At 39.8% G+C, this 25,469-nt stretch overlaps 1 protein-coding gene across 1 annotated transcript in view; it reads right to left on the bottom strand.

The window, feature by feature from the left end:
• The window catches only part of LOC126416943 (cadherin-23-like), a 597,779-nt gene that overhangs the window by 7,744 nt on the left and 564,566 nt on the right, over positions 1-25,469 (bottom strand). Inside the window, exons 27-28 of the mRNA XM_050084822.1 lie at positions 19,741-19,842; positions 4,764-4,971 (exon numbers count right to left, since the gene is read on the bottom strand). Coding sequence (XP_049940779.1) covers positions 4,764-4,971; positions 19,741-19,842 — 310 coding nt within the window. The remainder of the gene's footprint in view (positions 1-4,763; positions 4,972-19,740; positions 19,843-25,469) is intronic.

Below are 25,469 nucleotides of genomic sequence, written 5' to 3'. Positions count from 1 at the left end.
TTGGCCAACAAGGCCTTTGTTGAAAATAGATCTCTCTCTCTCTCTCTCGCTCTCTCTAACACACACACACACACACACACACACACACACACACACACACACACACAAATGCAACTCACACATACACATGACTGCAGCCTCTGGCAGCTGAAGCCAGAGACTGCAGCCATGTCTGTGTGAGTTGCCCTTGCGTGCGTGCGTGTGTGTGTGTGTGTGTGTGTGTGTGTGTGTGTGTCTGTGTGTGTGTGTGTGTGGTCTTTTTTTGACAAGGATCTTGTTGGCTGAAAGCTTATTTGTGACCTTCTCTGCTGTATGGTAAGTAGAAACTTTCCTTTTCACAATATTGTTACTAACATTAATATGAGAAAGAGTATGAAACAAAGTTTGGCAGTTAGGTAGGCAATCCCAACTACAAACAATTAGAAGAAGCTCTGTGATTTTTGGTCACAGGCAAGTCATTCAAGTGTTTGAAATTTAGTGTGGTCATATCTGTCAACACTATTAGCAAGAATTTTTGTAAATATTTGTCCAAAAATACTTTAGATGATTGATCATATAGGGGTGCATAATTTCTGTACATTAAATAAATTAAACACTTTCTCTCTCTTTTTCTTTCTTGGGGGAGGGAGGATGGATGGTACATCTACAATGTCCATGAGGAACTTCTTCACAAATTCACCTTAACGATTTGGCAGTTCTTCTGCTCATTATGAAACTAGCCTTAATCAAATTGTCACACGGTGCCCTCAATTTGGTGAACATTTGCTGTTTCTAGCTCAGATTAGAAATTATTATTTTCGTTTTGTCTTTCTACAGTTACCCTATAAGCTGTTAAGCAATGTGTTTTGTAGAAAACTGTCTTCTCATACTCCTTCACAACAAATAGTGATTCACTAACAAGTAAACAGGTTTACCTTTGTGTATGCTAAAGAAATAATTCTCCAATTTCTCCTGGAATTGGCAACATTCAGCTTTTACTTTTATCTTCCTGATAACTGATAATTTGTAAATAAACTCAGTAAAGAAGGAAGCAACATTTGCACAAAATTAACAAACAACTAGCATAGGATTTCACATGTGAGCTTTGAGCAGTTTGTTCATCAGTTATGGCCCCTACTGTCATTGGTCAAATCAGTGTATTTCATGAGTAGTAGGTAATTTTCATGACATTGTTTTCTATTATAAACTTTTTTGATATGTCAGTGTATAGTGCAGATATTGCTATATGAATACCCCCCCCCATGAACCATGGACCTTGCCGATGGTGGGGAGGCTTGCGTGCCTCAGCGATACAGATAGCCGTACCGTAGGTGCAACCACAACGGAGGGGTATCTGTTGAGAGGCCAGACAAACGTGTGGTTCCTGAAGAGGGGCAGCAGCCTTTTCAGTAGTTGCAAGGGCAACAGTCTGGATGATTGACTGATCTGGCCTTGTAACAATAACCAAAACGGCCTTGCTGTGCTGGTACTGCGAACGGCTGAAAGCAAGGGGAAACTACAGCCGTAATTTTTCCCGAGGGCATGCAGCTTTACTGTATGATTACATGATGATGGCGTCCTCTTGGGTAAAATATTCCGGAGGTAAAATAGTCCCCCATTCGGATCTCCGGGCGGGGACTACTCAAGAGGATGTCGTTATCAGGAGAAAGAAAACTGGCGTTCTACGGATCGGAGCGTGGAATGTCAGATCCCTTAATCGGGCAGGTAGGTTAGAAAATTTAAAAAGGGAAATGGATAGGTTGAAGTTAGATATAGTGGGAATTAGTGAAGTTCGGTGGCAGGAGGAACAAGACTTCTGGTCAGGTGACTACAGGGTTATAAACACAAAATCAAATAGGGGTAATGCAGGAGTAGGTTTAATAATGAATAGGAAAATAGGAATGCGGGTAAGCTACTACAAACAGCATAGTGAACGCATTATTGTGGCCAAGATAGATACGAAGCCCACACCTACTACAGTAGTACAAGTTTATATGCCAACTAGCTCTGCAGATGACGAAGAAATTGAAGAAATGTATGATGAAATAAAAGAAATTATTCAGATTGTGAAGGGAGACGAAAATTTAATAGTCATGGGTGACTGGAATTCGAGTGTAGGAAAAGGGAGAGAAGGAAACATAGTAGGTGAATATGGATTGGGGGACAGAAATGAAAGAGGAAGCCGCCTGGTAGAATTTTGCACAGAGCACAACATAATCATAACTAACACTTGGTTTAAGAATCATGAAAGAAGGTTGTATACATGGAAGAACCCTGGAGATACTAAAAGGTATCAGATAGATTATATAATGGTAAGACAGAGATTTAGGAACCAGGTTTTAAATTGTAAGACATTTCCAGGGGCAGATGTGGACTCTGACCACAATCTATTGGTTATGACCTGTAGATTAAAACTGAAGAAACTGCAAAAAGGTGGGAATTTAAGGAGATGGGACCTGGATAAACTGAAAGAACCAGAGGTTGTACAGAGATTCAGGGAGAGCATAAGGGAGCAATTGACAGGAATAGGGGAAATAAATACAGTAGAAGAAGAATGGGTAGCTTTGAGGGATGAAGTAGTGAAGGCAGCAGAGGATCAAGTAGGTAAAAAGACGAGGGCTAGTAGAAATCCTTGGGTAACAGAAGAAATATTGAATTTAATTGATGAAAGGAGAAAATATAAAAATGCGGTAAGTGAAACAGGCAAAAAGGAATACAAACGTCTCAAAAACGAGATCGACAGGAAGTGCAAAATGGCTAAACAGGGATGGCTAGAGGACAAATGTAAGGATGTAGAGGCCTATCTCACTAGGGGTAAGATAGATACCGCCTACAGGAAAATTAAAGAGACCTTTGGAGATAAGAGAACGACTTGTATGAATATCAAGAGCTCAGATGGAAACCCAGTTCTAAGCAAAGAAGGGAAAGCAGAAAGGTGGAAGGAGTATATAGAGGGTCTATACAAGGGCGATGTACTTGAGGACAATATTATGGAAATGGAAGAGGATGTAGATGAAGATGAAATGGGAGATACGATACTGCGTGAAGAGTTTGACAGAGCACTGAAAGACCTGAGTCGAAACAAGGCCCCCGGAGTAGACAATATTCCATTGGAACTACTGACGGCCGTGGGAGAGCCAGTCCTGACAAAACTCTACCATCTGGTGAGCAAGATATATGAAACAGGCGAAATACCCTCAGACTTCAAGAAGAATATAATAATTCCAATCCCAAAGAAAGCAGGTGTTGACAGATGTGAAAATTACCGAACAATCAGTTTAATAAGCCACAGCTGCAAAATACTAACACGAATTCTTTACAGACGAATGGAAAAATTAGTAGAAGCCAACCTCGGGGAAGATCAGTTTGGATTCCGTAGAAACACTGGAACACGTGAGGCAATACTGACCTTACGACTTATCTTAGAAGAAAGATTAAGGAAAGGCAAACCTACGTTTCTAGCATTTGTAGACTTAGAGAAAGCTTTTGACAATGTTGACTGGAATACTCTCTTTCAAATTCTGAAGGTGGCAGGGGTAAAATACAGGGAGCGAAAGGCTATTTACAATTTGTACAGAAACCAGATGGCAGTTATAAGAGTCGAGGGACATGAAAGGGAAGCAGTGGTTGGGAAGGGAGTAAGACAGGGTTGTAGCCTCTCCCCGATGTTGTTCAATCTGTATATTGAGCAAGCAGTAAAGGAAACAAAAGAAAAATTCGGGGTAGGTATTAAAATTCATGGAGAAGAAATAAAAACTTTGAGGTTCGCCGATGACATTGTAATTCTGTCAGAGACAGCAAAGGACTTGGAAGAGCAGTTGAATGGAATGGACAGTGTCTTGAAAGGAGGATATAAGATGAACATCAACAAAAGCAAAACAAGGATAATGGAATGTAGTCGAATTAAGTTGGGTGATGCTGAGGGTATTAGATTAGGAAATGAGGCACTTAAAGTAGTAAAGGAGTTTTGCTATTTGGGGAGCAAAATAACTGATGATGGTCGAAGTAGAGAGGATATAAAATGTAGGCTGGCAATGGCAAGGAAAGCGTTTCTGAAGAAGAGAAATTTCTTAACATCCAGTATTGATTTAAGTGTCAGGAAGTCATTTCTGAAAGTATTTGTATGGAGTGTAGCCATGTATGGAAGTGAAACATGGACGATAAATAGTTTGGACAAGAAGAGAATAGAAGCTTTCGAAATGTGGTGCTACAGAAGAATGCTGAAGATTAGATGGGTAGATCACATAACTAATGAGGAAGTATTGAATAGGATTGGGGAGAAGAGAAGTTTGTGGCACAACTTGACCAGAAGAAGGGATCGGTTGGTAGGACATGTTCTGAGGCATCAAGGGATCACCAATTTAGTGTTGGAGGGCAGCGTGGAGGGTAAAAATCGTAGAGGGAGACCAAGAGATGAATACACTAAGCAGATTCAGAAGGATGTAGGTTGCAATAGGTACTGGGAGATGAAAAAGCTTGCACAGGATAGAGTAGCATGGAGAGCTGCATCAAACCAGTCTCAGGACTGAAGACCACAACAACAACAACAACATATGAATACATTTATTTCACTCATGAATCTGTAACTACACAATATCCCACAACCATATATTATCATTTTAAGATATTTACATTTCTCAGCAGCAAATGAATGCTTACTGCTAGTATGAATGGAACATTTTTAAATAAAAAATAAATTTAAAAAATGTGGTTGAAATTCGGAACTATCTGAATAAAATTTCCACCAAAGAAAAAAGGATGGTTACCTCCTTTCAGATTCTTACCATCTGGACTAAATGAATCCCTAGCACGTACTTCAAATGAAAAGAATCCATCCAGTGTCTCATCTTGTGGTTCAAAATTGAGAACTATATCACCATTTTCTTCTACCAATAGTGCATTATCTTTAATACTGGTTAGACTGTCAGTGGATGCACTAATGTCACCGTACAGGCGATAAGTTACCACGTCATTCAGATCTGGATCAGTGGCCTATATGAAAACATGTTGGGAAGTGTTCATTATTAGAATGTAATCTTATAATTTTATGCATTGATTTCAGATTATTTGCAAACAAATAATTTTTGCAGGAAGCAAATACATGAAGAAAAAAGTATTTCAACAAATTAAATATGTTTTAAATTATTAAAAATTCTTAACATTATTTTAGTACAAAACAATTTCAAAACATATACATTTATGACATGCAAAAACTATTGCAGCACCAGCCTGCAGAAAAAGCATTGTGATCTTTGAGTTAACTACCAAGCTCTTTCAGCCATCCTCAGCAGAAGTATGCTAAAAGCCTCTTTGAAACTATTACTAAAAATCATCCATTGTACTCACATTAACTATGAACACTATGTTTTTAAAATAGATAAAAATGTATCTATGTGACTAAAATTAAATTACTTGTCAGGGCACAATGTAAGGTGTTGTATGAAGAAGGTTAAAGAGTTCTATCTTGTAACATAATTTAGAAACTGCAAAAAGACAGGTTAATATGAACATGTTTCCTATCAAAAAGATTTTCAATACAGCCCACTTATTGCTTTTATACTTGTGGCACCTCTGGCATAAAGTGCCATATCTTTGGACATGAGGATCTTTGGCTTACTTTGGCTATGTCTGCTAAGCGCACTACATTTGTACAACCAGGTTGTATTCTCCTTGTTCTGTGCTTAAATAAATGTTCATTTAACAGCTAAAGTGTGTTATTACTAATCTATGACCTGTAATATCCACAGTGGTGACCCCAACATCATCATCATGTGTTTGGGAATTATTTAGTGCTTCATTTCATCATTAACGGACTTTGTGTGCCGGCCCACATTGTCTTCGGAACAAGGGATCTACCAGTGTCCTTTTGTGCTAGTGCCTCAGACCCTATTGGCTGCACTTGCGTATTTACTAGTGTACCTAATGTGCATTTGGTGAGAAGTGAACAATTACCTGGCCCCAGCCATGCCAGCGACCACTTAACCATAACCAGCCCAACAGGGCCACAGTCAAGTGCAACTATGCAGCAACAGCTGATACATGGACAGAGCATGCCGCTTAGTAATGTTGTGAATGATAATCAAGTGATGGATGTTGTGGTTCACCCCTCAGTTAAGTAGTCCCCTTTGGTTTGGTCTGATGTGCCGAACTGTAATCTGAACTTTCATGTGCACAGGGTCACACATTCTTACATGCCTGTATGCCTGACATATTCCCCCGCAGGCCGTCTCAGTGACACCAGTCACCACACTGGTTTCCACGACCATGGCTTCATGATCACACCACGATCGCCTTCTATCCACTTTCGTAATGGCACCAGCCATTCCACCCGTGCCGGTTACCAGATTAGATTCGCCCCCCCCCCCCCCCCCGCCCCCCCCCCCCCGGTGGCTGCACCGTGACCGCCTTCTGACCACTGGCAGGTTTCCTAAGCTGTCTGCATTGCAAAAGGACAACTCTAAGACTTGGTTTACATTGGTGGATCATCTAGTGGATATCCATGGGATTTCAGATGATGGCGCAAGTTTTGTCTGCTTAGTGAACCACCTCTATGCTCATCCAGACCTCATCAGTGATCTGCTCCTATTGCCACCCGCCTCGTCCAAGTATTTAATGGTGAATGCTTTTCTCGTCTACCAGCAGAGGCTATACACTACATCATCCATGACGAGCACCTCGACAACCACACACCTTTCGCAGCTTTGGTGGTGCCTTTGTGTATTAATTGATGATCAAGCACTGTGGACCTTGTGAATGGTCAATCTCCAATTGGACCTACAACTTCACCTGCTATCTCATGTAGCAGACCCTCTCAAGGTTTATCTACGCATGGCCAATCGGGCCTACGCAATCATTCATCACAGACGCCACCTGTCACAGGTGACATCGCCATCGCCTTTGATTGGTACACCTGCACCTTTGGTTCTGTGCTCTGCAGCAGGAGCCAGCGTGCATGCCTCAGCAGCTCAGTGGTCTGTCAGGAGCTACCACTTGATGGCCTACAGGAGGTACTGGCGGCAACCTCACGACAGTGTCCAACCCCACCCGAGCAGCAGCCCAAGCGGTCTCAGGCAATGAAAGCCAGCTGCATCCCCTGCCCTCTCCACACCACCTTGCTACCAAGCTTATCCACTATGTGGGTACCATGCGACTTATGGGGACACCACTCACAACTTCCACGCACCTTGTGTGTACCCAAACGATTCTGGTGGTCACATTTAGGCACATCCCGCCACAATCGTTCATGGTGCCTACTGTCTGCCACCGTACCTCTTGCTCCAGCGGCGCAACATCTCTACATCATGGACTTGTCATCAGTCACTCACTTTCTTGTTGACACTGGTGCCAAGCGCTATCCCAGCCAAGCATGCCCCAAAATGCATTCTCCTGCTAACCTCATTTTGATCGCTGCAAATCACTCTCCTATCACAGTCCTTGGCTCCATCAAGATGTCGCTTCACCTATCACCAGTCATCACCCTTCCTTGAACTTTTCACGTAGCCTATGTGGATGCACCTGTGATCGGGTTGGACTTTCTACACCATTATGAACTTTCGCCAGACCTGCAGGCTGCAGCACTCTGCCACGCATCTGGTTCTACCGTTCTGTGCCCAAACAAGTTTGCAAAACTCTGCTCTCCACCCCCTTGCCTACCCTCTCCACATGTGCATCTCTGCTCGAGGGTATTACTGCACGACTCTCTGATTTATAGGATGTGCTTACACAGATTGATGAGCTCCATAACATAACAAGGTTTTATGCACTTTCATTGCCACCACATCTGCTGAATTGGCTCACACATGGAGTATGATTCGCAGCCTGTCCATAGAGCTGCATCATTTGGAACTATCATTCACGTCTACTGCAGCTTCACACTGCATCACTCCTGTGTCAAGTTTCCCTCCTCCTGCTGCCAGTTAGGATCCTTCACAGGTGCATCTACAAGATGCTCATGTTCTTGCTTCACGAGATCTCTTGCATCACATGGCTGTCACGCCACATCCTCTGCCATCGTCTGCTGCTGATGCCCCGCCCATACCATTCCGGCCTGGCAAGGTCAGTGAATGAACCAATCGTGCCCCCCCCCCCCTCCCGACTGCCTCCCTCCATGGGGATCGGCCATCAGCAACAGAATTTGATATAGAATCTGCACTGTGGATGGCCCACCTACATGTTATAAAGCTAGACGTCTTAATGCTTCCAAACTTGAGCGAGCAAAAGAAATTGTACAGGATTTATTGGCTTCCAGCATGCTCTGAGCATTGGACAGCAACTGCTCTTCTCCTATCCACTTTGTTCCTAAGAAGGATGGCTCGTTACACATGTGCGGGGACTACAAGTCTCTTAATGCCCGGACAACTATCGACAACTATCCCACTCCTCATATCCAGGACTTCACGCAATTAGTGCATGGCTCGAAGTTCTTCTCTGTCTTAGATTTTTCGAAGGATTATCACCAAATTCCCATGCACCTGCCAGATATTCCAAAGATGGCCATCATCAAACATTTCGACCTATTTGAATACTGTTACATGCCTTACGGTCTGAAAAATGCTGCAGAGACATGGCAATGGTTCATTTATTCGAGTTTGCTACCTCTGCCTTTCGATTTTGCTTATTTGGATGACATCCTGATTTTTTCCTCGTCTGTCAAGGAGCACCAGTTGTTTACCTCGATGCAGTTCATTTGACTCTCACAGTCAATGGTGTGGTGATCAACCACAACAAATCTCAACTCTGTTCTACATCTGTTACATTTCTTGGCCATACGGTCTCAGCCAATGGCCTCTGACCAACGGATTCTCGTGACAAAACCATTCTTGTACTGCCTCTTCCTGAGAATTACTCTCAACTCTGTCGTTTTCTGGGCATGGTAAACTTTTATTGACACCATATCCCTCATGCTGCCTCCATCCAATTGGCTCTTCCTGACGCCCTCCATGGGGAAGCGAAAGTTGGGCTGGACTAAGCTCATGCTCGATGCATTTGATAATCTGAAAAACCGTGATCATGAAAATGGTCACTCTCGCCCACCCTGACCCTGAGGCCCATATTTCTATTACAACTTATGCTAGCGAGTCAGCTGTGGGCACTGTCTTACAACAGCACACTGCGGACTCAACTCAGCCGCTCCATTTCTTTTTAAAAAAAACTAACCAGGCTTTCGACTGTGAGCTTCTCATGGTTTATGAGGCAGTGAAACACTTCTGGAGCAACCTGGAGGTGCGTCCTTTCACTACCTACTCAGACCAAAAACCTCTCGTTGACACAATATGCAACCCGGCGAAGGATCTCCCGCCATGACGCTGTATTTGCCAATGTTCCTCAGATGCTTGTTACATTTGTGATGCAGCTATCTATCTCTTATCTCGGTTCTCTCTGCATCCTTGAACTTAGATGACCTCACCCGACTCCAGACTGAAAATGAGGATACACAGCGATTGGATTCGGACAACGAGTCTTCGATCGCTATCAGACCTGTTTTCTTGCACAGGTCAATGACCCTGGCCCTATGCGATGTTTCTACAGTTTCCCCCCACCCCTTGGTGCCATCTATCCTTTGACGTGGGATCCTTGATGCTTTACACAACCACGCCCACCCCAGAATGCAGGCAACGATGAGACTAAGCACTGAACATTTCATCTGGCTCAGCATGTGGCATGATTGCCACTCAGGGACCCACGTGTGTGTCCCTTGCAAACTAGTGAAGTGGACAGACATGCACAGCCTCCTTTAGGATGGTTCAACGTCCACAGCGGTCGCCTTTGGGACGCACACATTGACAGGGTCACTCCTCTCCCCCCTTCCGAACGGTACAAATACATACTGTCTATGATCGAGAATGCAACCCGTGGGGTTGAGGCAATTCCTCTTGTCAACATAATGGCAGAGACCATAGCTTGTGCTTTCCTATCGGCATGGGTCATGAGATTTGGCTGCCCCCTTTCACTTACTATTGATCAGGGATGACAATTCGAGTCCACACTTTTTGCTCGACTGTGTGAGCTGTGCGGAGTAGCAAAATTCCACACTATGGCATATCAGCTGCAGGTGAATGGCCTGGTTGAGAGATGGCATTGAACTCTAAAAGCTGCTTTGATGTGCCATGGTGGGCTATGGTCTGAGGCACTTCCTTGGGTCTTACTCAGCATCCATTCTGCCCACAAGGAGGTCCTGAATGCTTCACTGGTGGAGGTCTTATACAGAGAACCCCTCCTTCTGCCAGCTGAATTCATCAAGGATACACCCCAACTGATGCAACCAACCTTCTGGCCCTTGTAGAATGACTGTGTGTGCATGTTGCCCACCTTCGATGACCCCTGCCTACCACTCAAGGTGTTTGTACACAAAGACCTGGCATCGTGCGAGTTTGTAATGCTGCACAATGACTCCGTATGTGTCGCCTTGCAACCACCTTATACTGGTCTACATCGCGTCTTATGCTGCGGAGGGAATACTTTCATGATACTTCTCAAGAGGCAACCCAATACAGTTTCAGTTAACCGATTAAAACTGGCATGGTCCCTTGCCAAACAGTGTTCTGACACCTCCAATCTGCCTGCCATCACTGCCACTGCCTTGCCTGCTGATGCCACTGATGTGGCCTCTAGTGACACTCCACCACCTGCGCAGCAGTCCGGTGCACATGACCTTGTCAATGCGGCTTCTGAGGATACATAGAGGTGCACACTTCTTGTGCTGGATCTCACCTTTAACCACCATGCTGGCACATGCTGGCATGAGGATTTTGTGTTCAAGTGAAAAAGCTTCCCTCTGCTATGCTCCGCTCTGCCGGCGGGAAAGGGGGGGGGGGGGTGCTCTGTGGCACCTCTGGCATGAAGTGTCATATCTCTGGACCTGAGGATCTTTTACTTACTTTGGCTATGTCTGCTGAGCATGCTACATTTGTAAAGCCATGTTGTATTCACCCTGTTCTGTGCTTACATAAATGTCCATTCGAGAGCTAAAGTGTGTTATTACCAATCTGCAACCTGTAATATCCACATACTATATAATTTTATTATTGTCTACAATAATATTTTACCTCAAGCTACATAACTTTTAATGTCATATCTTCAGTGAAGATTTGCCAATAAATTGGATTATATCAGTTATTTACTATGAATCTACATTTGCATCTGCACTCTGCAAATACTGCAAAGTGTGATGTAGTGACAAGTCTACTTCCCATTGTTCCATGTAAAATGCTTTCTTCCTGTTCCATTAACATATGAAGTGTGGGAACAATGAGTGCTTAAATGTCTGTGTACGTAATTATAACAGCAGAAAAAAACAATTATTGACAAAATTATTTAATTGGATAGATAAAAAATCTACTCACTGAGCAGTGGCAGAATACACACATAAAAGACGTTTGTAATTGGCAAGCTTTAAGAGCCTATGGCTCCTTCAGGGGTGAAGGCAAAGGACTGGAGAGGTTTAGGAAAAGGTGTAGATTTTGGGAAAGTCACCCAGAACTGTGGGTCAGGGGATGGGATGAGAAGTAAAGACTGATTGTTGGAGACTGCATCGGATGAGATTTGAATACCTGAGAGCTTAAAGGTGGAAGATAGGGTAATATGCAGACAGAGATTACTGCTTAAATATCATGCATGAGTTAATAAGATTGAAAAGCTGAGTGCATTGTATGTAACACCGGTGGGAGGGGGGGGGGGGGGGGGGGGGGGGGGAGGAAGTGAAAAATAGATGGGAAAGACAATGAAAGAGATTGTTTTCATTGTTACTTTAACCTATGTGGCCATCTTTACTTCTTATTTAAACGTCTTGCCAGTCTTTGTTGACGTCTGTCTTGTTCAAACAGTCATCTGTTTTCTACATTATGTGCTAATCTATTTGTTTATTTATTTGTATCTCCAAGATTAATCAACACTTTGCCCCTACATCTTTTATAGTACTGATTTCCGTGCTCATAGATGAATCCATTTGTATTTGCATATATTTGTTCCACTGTTATTTACGAATTTGTACACAACAATTTACTGTTCATTACACTGCATGACTCTCTCTTGATCATCTTTCGCCGATTTATCTGCAGTTTTGACAGCTATTTTCTTTTCCATCATCCACTTATTTATGTGTAATTCTTTCACGTTTTTGTGGGTTTGTATTTCGGCAAACTGCTCTGATTGACTTTTATTGCCACATATTGCATAACTTTAATCTCCGAGCTAAGTAGTTTACATTTTCTCCTATGACTTTTGTTTCTGTTTACGAGTTTTTAAAATTTCGTCTGTTTCCACAACTTTCCTGATCGGTTTTTTTCCTTTTTTCTTTTAAAATCATTTGTTCATATCATGTAGATTGCTCACTCATTACCTCTTATTAACAATTTTTCTAATTTTTCTGATTTTTCCGACTTTTTCTTTGCTTTTCTTCCGTTTTTCTATCTTTTCCACCCTCTGATTAATTTTTTTTTTTGCCACTCCCACGATTTCTAACTCTCCAAACTGTCCTCTCTTGCCATGATGAATCACATCTCCATTGTTTCCAAAAATATGCCTTTGCACTATCAAACCTAAGGTCCCATAATCTGTTTTTTGAAATCTGCTTGTCCCTTGGAGTGACTCCAAAAGTGCTAACATTAAAAGTCCCTGTTTTTGGATGCAATCCTACCCTACACCAGGCTCTTTTACAGTTTCAAACACAGCAATCTCTTACTCTTACCTGGCTAATCTGTGACCTATATGCCTCATCAGCAAATTTCCACTCTACCAGACTTCCCTCCTTCTGAAAAAATGCTGCAGTTATCTGCCCCTCATGTTTCCTCCAACATTATCATCCACCAAGCCAACTTCAAACTGCAACAACATGCCAGACTTCACTTCAAAAACGTATCCCATCTTCTCCTAAACCACCTGAAAGTGGTGTTTTCCTTGCTGTTAGTGCCCACCTGATTCCAAAGATATGACATCCTCCATACTCACCTTAATCAGCTTTATACTTACCAACAACTACTTCACCTTTGAGGGGCAGACATACAAACAGATCAGGGGTATGGCCATGGGAAATGGGATGGCTCCTGCCTGTGCCAACCTTTTCATGGACTGCTTGGAGGGAGCTTTCCTGGGATCCATAAGTCTTCAGTACCTGGATTAGTTTCTATACATTGATGACATCTTTACCATATGGACTCATGGTGAGGCTGACCTGCTAAAATTCCTCACATCTCTGAATACCTTCTCCCAATTAAATTTCACATGGTCCTAATCTGAATCCCATGTCACATTCCTTGATGTCAGTCTCATCCTCACCAGAGGTCAGCTACATGCTTCCATCTGCATTAAACCGACAAACAAACAACAGTACTTACATCTTGACAGTTGCTATCCTTTCCATGTCAAACGTTCCCTCCCATACAGCCTTGGCATCAAAGGCAAATGTATAATGGTTGCAAATTCATTGACCTCCGTTATTGGTTGGAGAACTGTAGGGCCCCCCTAGACAGGTCAGGCGTGCACTACACACCGGAAGCAGCTACTAGGGTAGCAGAGTACGTGTGGCATGCACACGGGGGTTTTTTAGGTTAGAGGGACCCCCCCTTGGGCGAAACGATAAAATACCTGACGGCTTACCAGAGAGGACATTATCATCGTTGATAAAGAACGTCCGTCCTCAGAGACCAAAAACAGGAAAAGTCAACGTAATATTGGTAAACTGCAGGAGTAGAAGAAAGAACACAACATGTCATTCTTAACGGTTCAAAATCTGCAGATGTAGAGGTAATTTCGGGAGTACCGCAGGGAAGCGTGATAGGACCTTTATTGTTTACAATATACATAAATGACTTAGTTGACAACATCGGTAGCTCCGTGAGGCTATTTGCAGATGACACGGTTGTCTACAAGAAAGTAGCAACATCAGAAGACTCGTACGTACTCCAGGAGGACCTGCAGAGGATTAATGCATGGTGCGACAGCTGGCAGCTTTCCCTAAACGTAGATAAATGTAATATAATGCGCATACATAGGTGCAGAAATCCATTCCAGTACGATTATGCCATAGGTGGTAAATCATTGGAAGCGGTAACGACCGTAAAATACTTAGGAGTTACTATCCGGAGCGATCTGAAGTGGAATGATCACATAAAACAAATAGTGGGAAAAGCAGGCGCCAGGTTGAGATTCATAGGAAGAATTCTAAGAAAATGTGACTCATCGACGAAAGAAGTAGCTTACAAAACGCTTGTTCGTCCGATTCTTGAGTATTGCTCATCAGTATGGGACCCTTACCAGGTTGGATTAATAGAAGAGATAGACATGATCCAGCGAAAAGCAGCGCGATTCGTCATGGGGACATTTAGTCGGCGCGAGAGCGTTACGGAGATGCTGAACAAGCTCCAGTGGCGGACACTTCAAGAAAGGCGTTACGCAATACGGAGAGGTTTATTATCGAAATTACGAGAGAGCACATTCCGGGAAGAGATGGGCAACATATTACTACCGCCCACATATATCTCGCGTAATGATCACAACGAAAAGATCCGAGAAATTAGAGCAAATACGGAGACTTACAAGCAGTCGTTCTTCCCATGCACAATTCGTGAATGGAACAGGGAAGGGGGATCAGATAGTGGTACAATAAGTACCCTCCGCCACACACCGTAAGGTGGCTCGCGGAGTATAGATGTAGATGTAGATGTAGATGTATTTGTTCGGATACAGACTCTTTACAGCAATACACCACCATTTCACCTCAACCTTCACTGCATATAATTACCCCACCAGCCTAGTTAAAAAGCAGATTTCCCTGGGCCATCACTTCCAAACCCAGTACTCTGATCCCCCCAAAATACAGCTTTGAGCACACCATTGGTGAATCAGTATTATCCTGGTCTGGAATGTGTTAATCAGCTACTTCAACAGGGCCATGATTCCTAAAATCATGCCCTGAAATGAGATCCTTTCTATCTGAAATGTTGCCCATTACACCTAGAATAGCTTTCCATTGCCCTCCCAATCTCCATGCCCACCACACCTAGAACAGCTTTCCATTGCCCTCCCAATCTCTGCAATATTCTTGTCAGACCCTATGCTACTTCTGCACTCATCTCCCTATCCTATGGCTCCTGCCCCTGTGACCATCCCCACTGGAAGACTTGCCCTATGCACCCTCCCACCACTGCCTATAATAATCCTGTAATTGGCAAAACATACTGTGTATCATCAAAGGGACAGCCACCTGTGAAATGGCACATGTCATATACCAGCTGTTATGCCACAGGCTCCAAAAGCTTACCAATTACAACTGCCTTTTATGTCTGTGTTCTGTAGCCAAATTGTGAGTAGATTTTTTTATCCATTTAATTAAATAATTTTGTGTATGTAATTAGTCTAATCTTGTTATTGTGGTCCATGCAGAAAGCTTGTATGACAGGTTTTAGTATATTCTTAGATTTCTCACTTAATACTGGTTAACAGTTTATAGATAAGATTTTAAGAGACAGTTGGAGTTAGCAAAGTCAGTTTTTTCAGCACCTCCAAGACAGTCCCACGTAGGTCAAACAAGCTTGTGATCATTTGTGTTGATCTTGACAAATGTTCAGTAGACTCTGGTAGTCCCATCTGGTATGGGTCCCACACATTTCAGTAATGTTCTAGGATGAACATATGTTTGTTTCGTAAGCAATCTGCTTTGCAGACTAACTGCCTTTTTGTACTATCCTAATAAGAAACTGAAGTCTGCCACTGACTTTACCTTTGACTGAGACTACTTGATCATTCTGTCTCATATCCTCATGAATTGTTAGCCTGAAGTACTTGTATCAGTTGACCAATTCCAACTGTGACTTACTGATACTGTAGTAATATTATACTATATGTCTGGTTTTGTTTTGTAAAGAGCACATTTTTACATTTCTGGATATTTAAAGCAAGTTGCCAATGTTTGCAGTGTTTTGAAATCTTGCTGAAATATAAGTGAACATTTTTTCAGCTTTCTCTAGATAATATTTCATTAATTTCGTATGCCACATCATTAATATACAGCATGGACATGAATGTTCCGAACAGACTCCCCTGGACCATGCCTAAAGTTACTTCTACTTGCAGTACTGATTCTCCATCCAAGATAACATGCTATATCTTCCATAGCAACAAATCCTGAATCCAGTCACAAATACCATTTGATAATGAATGTGATTGTACTTTCATTAATAAGTGTTGGTGGGCTAAATGCCAAATGCTTTTTGGAAGATGAGAAATGCTATTTTTTCACTGCTTCGATCCATGGCTTGCAGGATGCTACATGAGGAAAGCCCAATTTGGGTTTCATGTGACTGATTTTTTCAGAATCCACACTGGATAAGATGCACTGGTCATTCTATTTCATCTATTTAATTAATTATGAACTCAGAATAAATGCTAAGATTCTACAACAGACAGATGTCAATGGTAGTGGATAGTAGTTATATGGCTCACTCCTGCTAGACGATGGATGTGACTTGTGATTTCTTCCAAATACTGGGCACATTGTTTTCTTTGAGGAATCTACAGTGCATTACAGATTAAAGAGGGGCTAACTCAGTCACAAACACTGTATAGAATCTAATAAGTGTTTGGTCACTCTAAGTGAAATATAGCAAATGGATTAGTTCTGCTCCTTGTAAATGACTAATTTTTTACCTTATCTTTCATCTGAAGCTATTAATGCTCATAGTGTATTTGCAGGGAACATCTGGAACTGACAAAATGATGTTCATACAATATTTCACATGATTTTATTATTGATGAGTCTGCTGATCATAATGGTCTATTTAGTTCTGCTTAAAACCTAGTTAATTATTGGAAATTAGTAATCAGAATTGTTACAGTCACATGCTATAGTACAATTAGTGGCATAAATTGAAGCAGGGAATTCACTGTGAGGGCATACAGTGTGCTAGTCAAATAATACTGTGAACTTTTATGGAAGGAGGAAATTCGCTGCACAGGCATGCAGTATGGTAATCAACTAGTACTGTGAACTTACATATTTTTCTAACCATCTAACATTTAGTTAAAGCAAATCATTGTTGGAACCTACAGGTCATCTGCTATGGTAATTTTCACCCTACGGTTCTATAAACTAAAGTGTAAAACCTGAGACCATAAAATATCATTATGTCAGTCTAAATGCACTACCCCCCCCCCTCCACACCACCACCACCCCAAAACCCTCACCTGGAGCCTAATAAGAATAGATACAACACCTACATAAAGGTTCAAGCCTAATAACTGTAAAACACACGTACATGTGTTGAAGATACAGTTAGTTCTGAACATATTAACATCTATATTAACATTTAGACACTAAACTTCTTCGATTGTTACAAATACGAGCTGTGTCAGTCAACTGGTGTGTAATATTGGTGTTTTTATCCTTGCATTTAAGATAGATTTTATTCCGTCAGTGAATTTTCATGTATTATATATATAAGAGGATGGAATACAATGCTGTGACAATAAAATTTGAGAAAAATGTCTTGTGTTATTCTTGTGTTTAGTAATAATGAAATTTGTGTAAGTAGTAACAAATATTTTACAGATAAAGCAATATAAAAGCCTGAAGTAAGCCAAGAATATGGTAATTATTAAAAAGTTTTGTTGAACAACTAAGAAAGAAGTATAAATATTTCAGGCTGTAGACATCCATGCAGGAACAGTAAATGAAATGGTTTGAATAAAGAATTCAGTGCTGTTTGCCATCCACATAAATTGCACTAGTTGACGGTTCTGTCAGTTTTTGGCAGAATATTTAATACATTATGAATGAGAATACACACAACACTGGTGTAATATTCTATAATACTTATTATTTCTCTTATGAACCGTTTTTCAGCTGCTATCTGATGATGGCATTAACAGCTAAAAACCAGTTTGTGAAATAAATAGTAAATATTGTACAATATTTCATCAGTGTTGTGTGTGTTTTCATTCGTAATCTGTGGAAATATTGTTAATATGATATATTCAGCTTAAAGTCAAGTTCAGTTGCCCATGTGAAAGACTATTTTTCAGTAAAACTTTGTCACATTATGGTCCTGCAGTTAAAAGTAACTAAAGTTGAAATGAATGGCCCTGGGCACTTTGGGACTTAACATCTGAGGTCATCAGTCCCCTAGACATAGAACTACTTAAACCTGACTAACCTAAGTACGGCACACACATCCATGCCCAAGGCAGGATTTGAACCTGCGACCGTAGCAGCAGCGCAGACCCAGACTGAAGTGCCTAGAACCACTTGGCCACAACTAATGTTCCCTACAGTAATGTTTACTGAGAATAAAAGTTTGTCAGCATGTAGCCCTTAAGGCTTGAGAAAAGAGAAATATGCTGTTTAAAGTAAAGTAATGTTTGAGGTAACTAATATTTTGTCTGTTGTAAAGGTAAAGTTTTGTCTATAATATGATTGTCTACTACTGTGAAATATAATTCTTCAGAATCAGTTTTTGTAAGGAATTAAAGCAGTGGTTTTGAAGTGTATTGAGTATGTAATGGAGAAACATGTAATACAATATGAAGTAATGAACTGACAAAATATAACGAGGTATATGCAATAATGACATATTACTGAAATTTTATGATTTATGTGTATTAATGAAGTGATAACAACTGATGTAAGTAGTATTATGTGGAGTAGTAATGATTAGGGACACTGTCTTTGTGTCAGTTAAATTTTATAAATGCACTTCTTCAGTTAATGTTGGTAATGTGGATGAATAATTAAATATAAACATGAGTAAGAGAGTTTATTCTTATCATGATAAGACATCCACATGAAGTCAGGCATTTCCAGTATACACTTTGAATAGAATAACCTGTAATATCCAAGATTACAAAATATCATTATACCAGTCTATACACAGTAAACTCTCCCTCCCCCATCCCCCCTCCCCACCATCCCTCACCCAAAAATCCTGTCAGGGCCTAACGAAAACATGTGCATGAAAGTTCACACTTGGTAATCACAAAATATAAATATGTGTGTTACAGTTCAGGTTAGTTCTGCACACATTAACATTTCTGTGAACATCATACAGTCACCAAACTTCTTTGGTTATTACAAATATGAGTTGTGTCTGTCAGTTTGTACTTGGTATTGGTGTTTTTACCATTGTTGTATTAAATGTTTTGGTGACTTACTTTGAGAAATGTGCATAATGGGTCATTTCCTCATGAACTGTGACCTGTGGAATGCTGATATATACAAAATGTGTTGCCACCGAGTAATCAGGCAGTGTATGTTCTAACATGGTGTTTGTGAATTGTGAACCAAAGCACAATGTATAATGGTCATTGTTCAGCTGCAATTTAAACACAATAAATGTGCAGACTATGATAACTTAAAGCATCAATGTTGCAACAGTTATTATTTGACTTCATTAAGTATCCAAACTATTTTCCATAACAGACTATGAATTTAAGGTGCTAATAAGGGTCTTCATTCTACAAACAGGTTAGTAATATTACATATGGAGTTTTTTTAGTGGATTCAGGTGTCTTTCTATGCCACTAATGATAATATCTCTTCCACTGAGTTTGTTAAATTAAGGCAGTAATCCACGATTTTTCTTTATAAAGGAAGACCTGAAAACTGAGTTCAGCATTCCTGATCCTACTTTGCTGCCTTCAGTTTCAGCTCCTGTGACAGTGGAAATTAAAATCTGAGGTCCTAAGGTATTGTTTAATTTACTGAAAGAGCAAAGAAGTACTTTTCAGTTAAATTTATGGAGTAAGTACTCAGAAGAGAGAACAGTTACCTACCTTAACAGTCAAGATGACTGTACCAACTGCAAAGTCAATAGTAAATCCTCCAGCAATCAAATTATTTTCAAATTCTGGAGGCATGTCATTTACATCTGTTACCTGGAAAAAATTTAAGTTGATCAAATGTATTTGGCATACAATAGTGAAAAAAGTGTCACATACAACTTGTGTTTGTGAAAACAAGCTGCTGATCATAAGGAAGATTTCATAAAGTTAGTTTAGGAGAATATATTTAACTGTGGACATAGATATATATTGTGACTCTGAAGATGTAGCCACCATTGCTTTTAGTTCTCTAATTCATCAGCCACAATAAATTATTAAGTGCCTATGCATAACTTTACATACATGGATAAGCTCTCTATTTACCGATGGAGCCACTGGCATACATTCAAAAATTCTAAGTTGATTTAGGACATTTCTTGCTCACTGTCTTGTCCAGCTTGACAACCTTCTGGCTAAATATGCAAGATGAGATTTGTCAGACAATCTTGGTTCAAATGGCTCTAAGCACTATGGGACTTAACATCTGAGGTCATCAGCCCCCTAGACTTAGAACTATTTAAACCTAACTAACCTAAGGACATCAGACACGTCCATGCTCGAGGCAGGATTCGAACCTATGACCATAGCAGCAGTGCAGTTCTGGACTGAAGTGCCTAGAACCGCTCAGCCACAGTGGCCGGCTCAGAGAATCTCTTCATTTATATGTCATATGTAGATTTCCTAACAACCCTTTTTGGTAAACTATGATTCTGGATTCAGTGTGATGCATTGTTGGCTTCAGCCTAAAATGATGATGGTAGTATGGTAGTACTGATTTAATCAACAAGCAGTGAGTCATTTCGACCAAGGTAAGGTTCTACTATTTGTTGCACCATCTTTCTGTGGTATATATGGGTGGCACTGTTGAACATCACTGCATGCCTGCCAGCTTGAGAATGGTGTCCACTCTGTAATTTCAGCTTGCCTTACCATTTTCTGACTGAAGTAATTTAATCTTATGACTAGCCTGATTTTACAACAGCTTTTTAAAGTGTCAGCAGCCTCTTCCATAAGATGCAGGAAATACAGTGGGCATTACACCTGCTGTTATCATTTATGAATTTCACAAAAATCATGCACCATCTTAAAATATGTACATCATTAGTCTTTAATGGAACTGGTCAGTGACACACTTATAGTTTCCAGTAAGCTACATGATACATACAGCACATTTACCATGCAATATGCTAACAGTTCTCCCACAACATTAATTCTTGATTTTCTGCTGCATCCAAACTAGTATTAAAGTCTGCCTTGCTTATGTGAATATGTAAAACTATGTGTAAAAGACATATTTTTTTCAGATTTAACAGCAAAATTTGTCAGACATATTTTGTAATCTTTAAGAAACTAGTGACAATAATTATTACTATTTTTCATAATTATTATTATTATTTGTGTCAGATTTTAAAATTTTAGTATCGGAACACTAAATTGCAAATGAAAAATAAACAAATTTAATTTTATGGAATTCACAAGTAACACCTTTCTATAGATTGATGTATCCGTGTTCACTTTGCTTCTGGTGGGACTGTGTCATCAGGAATTGTGCCTATTACTTTGTGTTGTGCATACTAGTTCAATGTAATGTACTGTGAATAATGAATCTAACAAGCGTTTATTAAAATGTTGACAAAACAAATTACATTTCTGTTACTTTTCTTTGAAAATTAATGAAGCTGTGTCTTAATGGAAATCGAATAACCTCTTTTACCAAACAGCAAACACATCATAGTCCAAGACTAACTGTGCCAAGAATATGAAGAAGCTGTGATTGACATTGCTCAAAAGATAAGCAAGAAACTGAGCTATTAACATTCAGAGACAAATTAAAGTGGAAGTTCTAATCCTGAGCTTTATGTCACTTTTTTATTTTTTAAATGCTGAAAAAAGTTTGTGTGAACAAGTTCATTGTGAAAGGGAGTTAAGCTAAAAATTATTTTAATTTTCAAATTTGTCATTATTAGAAAAAGATCAGAGCAGAATAATGGCTTGAAGTTCTTTTTTGAGTTAACTTCACATTTCCTTAAAAGAAAGGGCATTGTCTTTCCTTGAATTCATGCTGTGCATTTTCAGAGATCAGCTTTATTACTGGATTTCACATCTTTCACATGCTCATTTCTGAGCATTTTGATCAAGTCTCTTGTGGCTCATTAAAGAATGACAAATACCCCTTACAACTTTCTGTGACCTGTCTGTTCAGCAATGACTCACACCACTGGATGATTTCTTTGTAAACAGAATATGTTACCTAATCTTTTCACAATCACTTTAGCTTGGGCTTAGCACTCTGACAGCAAATCCCATCGACTGACAAGACACAAAAATTTCAGTAGACTATCCTTCCCATCTTTTGTTGGGGTACATGAAATCATATATATTGACAGCTTAATAGGTTTCCATTGTTGGCTACTCTTCTTAATAAATGCTGAAAAACTTTAAAAATGGCTAGCATCCTAAGAAAAACCAATGTTTATATGATCAGCGGTCAAAGAGTTAAAATCTCTCATAACAGCAGGAGTTCTATCAGGTGACAATTTGTAGTTCTTGTTCACAGTTTTTGCCATTCAAATGATATAAATTCTGAGGTTTGGTTCATATCAAGCATTGTGGAGTTGTGAGAATTGTTTGACATACCAATTTGGATGCTGCCTTTAGCCTTTAATTGTATGGTACTGTTGCCACATACAGCTGCAGACAGTAGCCATGTGTGTGTGTGTGTGTGTGTGTGTGTGTGTGTGTGTGTGTGTGTGTGTGTGTGTGTGTTTTACACATTGGGAGGATCTTTTTCCAGAAACTTAAATGTTTAATGGTCCTTTTTATTGTGATTGCCTGGAGCTCAATACCTCCTCTATGTGGTGAGTAGCAATGTACCCTTTTCATATTATTGTTATTCCATCCCGGACTTTCTATTTTTTAATGATAGAAATTACTCTTGTACAATGTTTTTAAATGATAACACTGCTGTGTCTTGACCATATGTTTTTAATTATTTCCATTATCATAGTTTCAGCTCCTGAGACATTGTCAAGAGCAACTAGAAGCCATAAATATATAGATGCTAAATGTATGGCTGGGGAAACTGAAAACAAAACATGTATAAATGGTGAATATATGGCATATTGTGATAACATTAACATGTCTGTATGAAGCACTACTAACAATATTAGTTAATGTCAGACATGTTAGGGTAACACATTATCATCAAAATATTATAATTCATGTCTGTGTACCCCAAATGATTCAGTGTAAAATAAGAGCACAAATCATGCACAGGGGTTACACTTAACATTGTACATGGCAGATACACTTTTACATCTTGTGCTGTATTAATTTTGGAAAAGAAAGTGCTCCAATATGCACAAAACATGTCTAAACAGTAAATGACCGTGTAATTTTCATGTGACAGCTTATAGCTTCTTATTCGAGTCAGAGTCACATATACCACTATATATTTTAATTGTGAAGGTAATCTTTGGTGTGCTAATGTTATGTTAAGGATGAGAAACAGTTAGTTTTTTGCACCCGTGGCAATTTCTATTCCACAGCAAACTGATAAAGAAAGATCACCAACACAAAAGTGAACTTAGAGAAAGTATTTTTATTGAAGTTAACAAAACACAACAAGAGCCATTAACAGATACAATGGAGCTTGAAAACAGGCTGAATGAAAGATAATCACACAGTCCTTCACAGTACTTTTTATTCAGTGCTGGCAGTCACCAAAAACTCAAAGCTCAGAATATAATTATATAATTCATATTTAAAGGGCTGAAAGCAAACTTGAGTGCCGAGTGGCTCATCTGAAGAATATGCCTCATTTGTATGGGGCACCTTCGGTTGCAGTATGCCACAAGGCTTCATTTTGGGTCCACTACTATTTCTTGGTTTCATTAATGACTTTGTTTCGACACAAAATGTAAATTTACCTTTTTTGCAGACGATACTACAATTCTCATTGATGGCCTTGAACAAAGTTTAAAAATCACAAACTTGTTTTCTTCAAGTGGTCTCTAGCTCTGTCCATATAACATCTATTACATAAGATTCCCTACACCTCAAAGAAATCTTGTAAAAATTAACACATAGTGAAGATAACAAACAATACTGAAAGTTGAGGATAAAAAATTCCTGTGTGCTTATATAGACAGCAAATGTAACTGGTCAACTCACATTCTTCAATTTTTTAAATTATATTGCTCAGCAACGGTTACAATATGGATTAGTGCTTCAGTGGCTGAAGCAGGTATCTTTGAAACTTCTTACTATGTCTACTTTCATTTATTATGTCATATGCAATTACATTCTTGGGGCACCCAACACTCTTAAAAAAATTTCATTGGAAAAATATCTTTCCATACATTGAGTGGTGTCTGTCATAGACAGTCTTACAGTTTCCTGTTTTGACAGAAGGAGATCATTAAAACTACCTTGTAGTAGATTTTTTCCCTTGGTAATTTTTTTCTGTAATAAAGTTTCTGTTCCGACATAAAGTCAAGTACTGCCACACCGGTTGGGAACTTTAGAGCACAGAGGGCTGCGAAGAGGATGTCAGCCAAACACACATGATCGACCCCTCTCTAGGACAACAACAGTTGCACCCTCGATATGAAGAGGATGTAAGGGCTGCGGTGCCCGACCATAGTCCAGATGAAGACTAGTAGTTTGCCAGCTCCAACAGCAGTGTCAAAAATAGGCACTTGTATAGCAGTGACTTAGGAACTGTATTACCTTCACTTGTGTTGGAGTTGCACATACTGAAGAGACTGCTTATGTCGCATGTCACCCTTTGCTTGCGACACATTGTTGTGCAAAAAAAGTCTGTGCATTGAATTAAAAACTCTTAATCTGGTCGAAAAAGGATTTTATTGCTTTGGTGTTAAGCTATTCAATGGATTTGCAGCACATATTCAATGTCTTAATGAGCAATTGCCCAAATTCAAATAAATTCTCAGTGAGTGTAACAGATAAATCTTAGACAAAATGATTATGATTGGTAACCTTAATACATGTTTTAGAACTAGTTCGAATTAATTTTATATTGGAATATATAGATTGAACATGTTTGTGGTGAAATACTTAAGAACAGCGTAAACAACAATGTCTGTATCATATTTTTCACCTTTTCTGCCTTCTTAAGTGTGTGTTAAGTTTGAACTTTTACCACTCTTATATTGCTTTGGTTTATGTATTTATTTATTGTAATATTTAGCGTAACTTTACCCCTTCTATACAAGGTGAATCATCTAGAACTTGCACCACGAACTTTGAGGAAATAGAAAGTGCTATTGATGTTCAATTTTCACAAAATGGACTGGTAGCTGGGGCTCATATTGTTAGCCAATAAAAAGATTGTAATAATACGTCAAAAGTGAATGTTTGTGGAAACATATGCTTTTTTAAATGGAACGATACCTACTGAATATTAACAAACGAGAAGTAGGTTAAATTATAATGTCAGTGGTGTTTGTTGTTTATAACATATCGTATTTTAAGAAGTTTAAATGCCAGTATTTGTTTGTGTTATTCAACCTGGCTAGTAGCTAGGTACTATGTTGTTATGTTTGCCTACAATGAGCTTGTCTGTTCCTTGATTGAACTGTGACTTGCTAGTCAGTTAGTGTGTTGTGTCCCAGGCAGTAGGTCATGAGTGGATGATGGTATTTATTAGTTTAGAACAA

Source organism: Schistocerca serialis, chromosome 8 (genome assembly GCF_023864345.2).
Source record: "Schistocerca serialis cubense isolate TAMUIC-IGC-003099 chromosome 8, iqSchSeri2.2, whole genome shotgun sequence".
Lineage (NCBI taxonomy): Eukaryota > Metazoa > Arthropoda > Insecta > Orthoptera > Acrididae > Schistocerca > Schistocerca serialis.
This window is presented reverse-complemented; position numbering and strand designations above follow the sequence as displayed.